We start from the raw sequence: 6,671 nt of genomic DNA on the forward strand, positions 1-6,671 counted from the left end.
AAAAAAAGAATAGCAAGAAACCCTCATCTGCTGTCTAGCATCAGTAATCCTCATTGGTTTGTTTACCATTTGTAAGGAAAACATCATACAAAGCTGCTTGTCACAGAGACTATTCCACAATAAGGAGCTTCTGGTGCAAACCCAACGCATTTGTCAGTTCATCCAGCTTTCCTCAAAGGCCCTCCTTCTAAAATTGAACCGGTCTGCCAATGATAATATTCTTCCCTCCCATATATCTTCCAGCCAAACACAGTAAATCCCATTGCACGTGTCCAAGGTTGGCGAATCCCCTCGTTTTAAGCAGGTAAACTGAGGTCTAGACATTGATTTGTTTGAGGCCAGACTTCTGCATGGCCAGCCATAGAACCCAGCTCTCACAACCACAAACGATCATCCTGGCTGGAGACTGCTTTCTCACTAAAGAGAAAACAAAGTGACTAATCATACTGACATTATTTCTTCCTTCATCCTCTCTGAGAGGATCAGATCTTTTTCTCGTGTAGCTGCTGTTAATATTCAGAAATGGTGTAAATCTGTGTTAACACCTGTGCTCAAACAAATCCCAAAGGAGTCAGTGTGACAGGCAAACTGTAGGCAGGCAGACAGTGGGTAAGCTGAAGGGACCCCAGGCAGGTTAGCCTCATCCACCTGCAGAGGGGCCCCTACGGCCTGGTCTCCAGGAACAAGTTCCACCTCCTTCTCCAGACAGGGGGTTATAACCTGGAAGGACAGATGAGAAATCCACCATGTTAACAGTCACACCCAACAGGAATTTGCCAACACGCGTGGAATGCCACGATTAAACTTCACAATTGTTTGCACCTTATTGAGAGCAATTCAGGGAAAAATGAGGAAAATGAAAGCAGAGAAATTATCCAGTCTTGAGAAGGCTGTTCTAGTTGGACCATTGGGATTAAATTAAATTGAAATTAATTGTCACTTAATTCCTCTAAGTCTGCATTAATGCCTTAATGGTACTCTGCAGTTGCAATAGAACAGTAAGGGTTTATCTGTCCTCCAAGAGCCCTAATAGCTAAGGACATCAAATAATCATAGAATGGCCTGGGTTGAAAAGGACCACAGTTCTCATCCAGTTCCAACCCCCTGCTGTGTGCAGGTCACCAACCAGCAGCCCAGGCTGCCCAGAGCCACATCCAGCCTGGCCTTGAATGCCTCCAGGGATGGGGCATCCACAGCCTCCTTGGGCAGCCTGTTCCAACTCTGTCACCATCTTCAAATAATCTGTTATTCCAGTCCTGCATGGAATATTCTAAAGGTCAAAAAACTTACCAATACTGTAAGATGTGTTTTTAAATGAATTACAAAAGGCAAATGTGTGCAGTGAGGCAAACAGCCACTTCAGTTGAACCTCCTACTGCCACAGCTATAGGCAACTTCATTTTATGAGTAAGTATCTGGAAAGATTCAACGTGGCAAATATCTTCACTCAGGACACGGTAAAGAAAAGGAAAGTGGGAAGCCTGCTCCTAGCCTTGCTAACGAGCAGGTTTCAAAGCAACCTGTCTTTCTGAAACTTCAAGAGTCTCTGAAGTTCGTTTTTCTCATATTAGCAAAGTTCTGCTTTCGAGCTTAATTCAGCAGCTGAACAGTACAGATGGTTCTTTCACTTCATCCGTAGCTAACTCAGGAGGAGATCAGAGACCTCTAATTCTATAATCTGTTAGTTGAGCCAAGATTCTGCTTCGGCTGAAACTAGGACAGGTAGCATGTGGAAGGATGCCTCAGCCCAGCTGCCCCAGTCATGCTTCCCAGCACATGAAGGAAACGTGTGCTAAGAGAAAGCACGCATTTCTCATTCCCTGTGGTGGTCAGCATTCTGTGCAAGAGCTACAAAAGATACTGGACATTAGCAGGCACTTGACTGCATATAATAGGATGAATCAATCTATCAGACAGTTCCTTCAAGTGCTGCCAGCAGCTGTTGGTATGGGTACTCAAAGCAGAACTTCTCAGCACTGAACTGCCACTGAGGTATAATATTCTTTAATCAAGAATCATAGGGTTCAGTACACTCAGTCATGTAATTTACTCACTCCTACACCCTAAGTGCATTTCCCTTTTAGCTTGTTGTAATTGAGGTTTGTCTGTATAATCCAATCCACTATGGAAAAATCATAATTAAAGTATGATAAATTAACAATTGCAGGTATAGCAAAAGTTGTTAGGGCAAGAGGAGAGAAAGGAGAACAGCTGCACAGCTCATTTGCAGCAGTGATCCTTATGTGGAGGATTTAAGGCTACAGACAACAATTAATTAATCCATCAGGACAAATTTCAGTGGTCGACATTAAGTTTAGTGGTAAGACAGTAATGGTGGTCTGAGAGTTGGTAGCAATTCTATGGATCAGCAGATTTGTACATCCAATAGTCGTTACCTCAACACCTGATAAACAAGGTCATATTTCTTAATGAAATGTTTCAACTGACAGAAATAAAAGAAAGTAAGATATTTTCTTCTTAGACTTAATTATTATTGCAGGTGACTAAAGGACAGACCAAATTAAATTATATGATTTTGAAACAATGAAGGAGGAGTCCCAGAAGCACTGCAAGAACCTGTAGTTTTAGTCACAACAATCTCAGTGAGTTATGACCAAAATGCTGTCACTCCCAGGGGAAAAGCACGAGGGAGCTTCCTGCTGTTCTGCCCAAAATTCAAACAGACCACAATGGGTAGAGCTAAGGAACTTACTTGTAAGGCACATTTTGTTTCCTCCTCGAATAAGAGAAAAATTATGGGTAATTATCTAATGGCTTTGTACACAACAACATGAGCTGTACGCTGAGCTGCACGCAGCTCTGTCTCAAGATCAGAACACCTCAAGGATTTCGTACTCACCACCTCCTCGCAAGGGCTTCTTGTTTGGTTTAGATTTCGGGACTGCTGATGAGGTGGAGGCACCAGATTCTGCTTCTTGCTGTTCACAAAAGCAAATATTGCTCAGAATTCAGTCAGTGTGAACTTCAGCTAATCTAATTACACGTAATACACGTAACCTGATTAACAACACAGTTGTTACCTGACTCAGTTTCAGGTTTCCTTTGTAACTTTTTCCTTCTTGCATACTTTCCCACATTTCTATCTTCTGCCTTCGCTTCTGTTCTTCAAGCTAAGAAACAAAATGAGGACACATCAGACTAAGATTTTAGAACAGAACTGCCATTGCTACAGAAACACTACAACAGGATAAACAAAAGCCACTGGATCCACCTTTACCTGACGCAGTATCTCAGCTTACAGAAGCACTGACTTTTTAAATGCTCAAGCTTTCCCAAGGACAGAACAGCAACCCCTCCTTCCCCAACACATACAGACTGGGACTTGTTCTGACACCTTGATGCTTGAAACTACAATAAAACTGAGTAATGGGCTTAAATCATTAGTCTATGGAAAGGACTGAGTGTTGCATCTGATGGTCACTGGATGCACAGTGAATGGTTCTACAAAGGAAAAGGTGCTTTTCAAATTAGCAAGATAACCAGCTACACTTCTTGAAGTGTCAGGTACAAGCTGAAATCTGGATGTGGCTGATTGCAAAAGCAAAGATCAAAGAACCAGGATTAATGAGCAATATTACTGTTTTGCTGATCACATCCACTTTTCTGCACTGATTTACAACTCCAAGATAGCAAGGCCCAAAGTGTTCCAGCCAAATAAATTCTTGCAGAGAAGCATTAATCGCTTCAAGAATGAGCAAAACACTAAAGATATCAATCACTCTAATTAACTAAGAGCAGGAGGACCTCAGGTCAACACATCATACAAGGACACCGAATGGCCATCATGATACCTAATGCCTGTTATCACAAAGTGCATCAAGCCATATAAAAAGCAGATCAGGTGAAGGAGGGAGAAGAATCCCACCATCCCCATTCCAGCAGAGAGATCCTATTCTTCTGGTATCTAGAATGGTACACAGCTTTCTACAACAACAGCAAAGCACCTGATGACAAGTTACTGAGTTAAAGAAAGAAATGCTCTCCAGTTACCTGTCTTTGTTTTTCTTTGTATCTTTCTGCTTGTGCATTCAGCTCCTCTTGCATCCTGAGACGAGATGCCAACAAAGCTTCTTGTCTTCTTACCACCATGTCAGGCTCTAGGGAATAGACAGAGTTTGCAAAGCAGTTCAAAATAGACTGTAAATGGTATCCTGAAAGAACCATAATATGGAAAGGCACACATCTCTCCCTGCAGCAGCTCCACAGAAAATCACAGCTCAAGTTCAAGTTTGCAGCTGATTTTTTACAGTAATTCATATGCTGATTTAGATTTCATATTTGAATATTTTTAGAGCAATTGCTTTAATGGGCTTTTAACGAACTTGGACACTGATGGAACAAACCCATACAAAATTAACACCCGAGCTTCTAGGATATTTGCTTCTATTTCTGAAGCATTTGCTCAATACAAATAACTTCAGAAATATCATCCATCCTTCACAGGAATTCCAATTTTATCCACAGAACTTGTTTGATGCAGAAGCAGAAGGCAATCAGCCCACATCCACTCCTCCTCCTTCCTGGAACTGCTGCTGCTGCTCGGGTTACAGCAGCAAAGCAGTGGCAGATTTAACATGCTCTATCAGCAGAGAAATTACTCACAAATGTCAAACATATCTCAACAGAAAACTGGCAGTCTTGGGAAATCTACATTAAGAAACCGCCTCTCTTCACCACTGGCCTTTAGAAGATTGGCCTTCTCACCCAGAGGGTGGTGAGGCACTGGAACAGGTTGCCCAAGGAGGTTGTGGATGCTCCTTCCCTGGAGGCATTCAAGGCCAGGCTGGATGTGGCTCTGGGCAGCCTGGGCTGCTGGTTGGTGACCTGCACGTAGCAGGGGGTTGGAACTGGATGAGCACTGTGGTCCTTTTCAACCCAGGCCATTCTGTGATTCTATGAAGAAGTTAAAAGAAAAATGCTACCCAAACCAAGGGTAAATATTACCTTTATCTTCTTTTCCCAGTTACTGAAGTATCTCTAACATTTGTTTGACTCCTTATATGTTTGTTACCGCCCAAAGATGAATGTGAAAAAGAAATGTAAGTGGTTTCAGGAATTTTGTTTTATAGGCAGATCTGGCAATTAAACCAAGATTCAATTATGACACAAAAGACCATCAGTAGAATAAAGGCATGTAAATAACATTTTCAGAGGCCGGAATGCCAGAGGGATTAGTGCCAATCACTTATTCTGTCAGCAGATCCATAAGTAAAGACCACGATTTACAGCAGCAAGTCTTCAAGAGAAGCAAGATCATAACCCTGTAAGATTTTCAACCTTTGCCACACTTAAAGGGCAACACAAGCAAGAGGCAGATACACCCCAAATGTACACAATCCTAATGGAGTAGGAATTGTGAAGGAATAATTCAGACAGAGACACAATGAATATTAGCCAAAAGTTTGGCTTTATTCAAGCTTTTAGCTATTGTTTTTCTTTGAGAATTCTCTTTTATTTTTATACTTGACCCCAGCTCCTTTAAAGCATGGGGCTCTCTAAAATCCTGCACTGTCAGAGCAGTTATTCCCTTGCTCTGTACTGCCCTGCTCCTTTTCTCCCAATCTCATTACTTCGTGCCATAATCCCATCACATCACAGACTTTTAGAGGCATTTCTCTTGGTTTAACGTTTCCTTATTGTTGCTATTCAACAAGATCTGTACAGTTTTGCAGACCTTACAATCATAGACTCACGAAGGTTGGAAAAGACCCCTAAGATCACCAAGCCCAAGACCAACCCAAACCCATCCCACTTCGCCCACTGACCACGTCCCTCAGTGCCACATCTCCACAGCTCTTGAACACCTTCACGCACAGTGACTTCACCACCTCCCTGGGCAGCCTGTGCCAAACGCACCACTGCTCTTTTTCTTCCTAATATCTAACCTTTGGTGCAACTTAAGGCTTTCGCCTCTCATCCCGTTGCTGCTACCTGGGAGCAGAGGCTGAACCCCCCCTCACCACACCCTGCTCTCAGGGATCAGCAGAAAGCAATAAGGATTCCCCCGAGCTTCCTTTACTCCAGACAGCCCAGTTCCCTGAGCTGCTCTCCATAAGACTGTGCTCCTTCGCTGCCTTTCTGTGGACACAGCTCAGTGTTAAAATCCCACTGCAGAATACCTTCTCGGTGCCATTAAGCAACGTTCTGCACGTGTGGAACCGAACAGCTGTCAGACAGCTGAGCAGCCCCCGCAGGTACCCAGAAGCCGACAGCCACGATCAGCACACAGCCCTCAGAGCCGTACAAACCTATGTCTGCTCCAGCTGCTCCTCGCTGGCTGCTGGGCCTCATCCTCCATCGCGAGGAAATCTTCTGGACGATGAGATAGACGGCGACGCAGGCCAGGAGGACGTACCAGCCATAGCTCGACAGCAGGGCGCCCACTGGGAGGGGAAGAGGCGTCGTTCACGGCCCCTCAGCACGCACCACCGCCGCCCGAGGCAGGCCGGACAACGCGGCTCCAACCCCGGCTCCTCACGCCGCCCGAGGCCCAGCTCCCCCGCTCACGCCCGGTTCTCTTCACCGGCTCCCCTCACCCCCGAACCCCTCCCGATCCTCCACTCCGGCCCCACCCGTGTGCTGCAGCAGCTCGAGCCCTTCCCGTTCCAGTGCCGGTTTCCCCGGGCCCGGCCCGGCCCCGCCGCGGTCCC

General features: G+C 44.8%; 1 protein-coding gene across 1 annotated transcript; it reads right to left on the bottom strand.

The window, feature by feature from the left end:
* Positions 1-380: 380 nt before the first annotated feature.
* Positions 381-6,665, bottom strand: SELENOS (selenoprotein S). The gene is made up of 6 exons (XM_010717651.3): positions 6,594-6,665; positions 6,270-6,404; positions 4,012-4,118; positions 3,042-3,131; positions 2,861-2,939; positions 381-720 (listed from the first exon to the last, which is right to left on the bottom strand). Exons 2-6 carry the CDS (start codon positions 6,310-6,312, stop codon positions 641-643), a joined length of 399 nt encoding a protein of 132 aa, XP_010715953.2. The 5' UTR covers positions 6,313-6,404; positions 6,594-6,665; the 3' UTR covers positions 381-640.
* Between the last annotated feature and the right edge of the window lie 6 nt (positions 6,666-6,671).

This window comes from Meleagris gallopavo, chromosome 12 (genome assembly GCF_000146605.3).
Source record: "Meleagris gallopavo isolate NT-WF06-2002-E0010 breed Aviagen turkey brand Nicholas breeding stock chromosome 12, Turkey_5.1, whole genome shotgun sequence".
Taxonomy (NCBI): domain Eukaryota; kingdom Metazoa; phylum Chordata; class Aves; order Galliformes; family Phasianidae; genus Meleagris; species Meleagris gallopavo.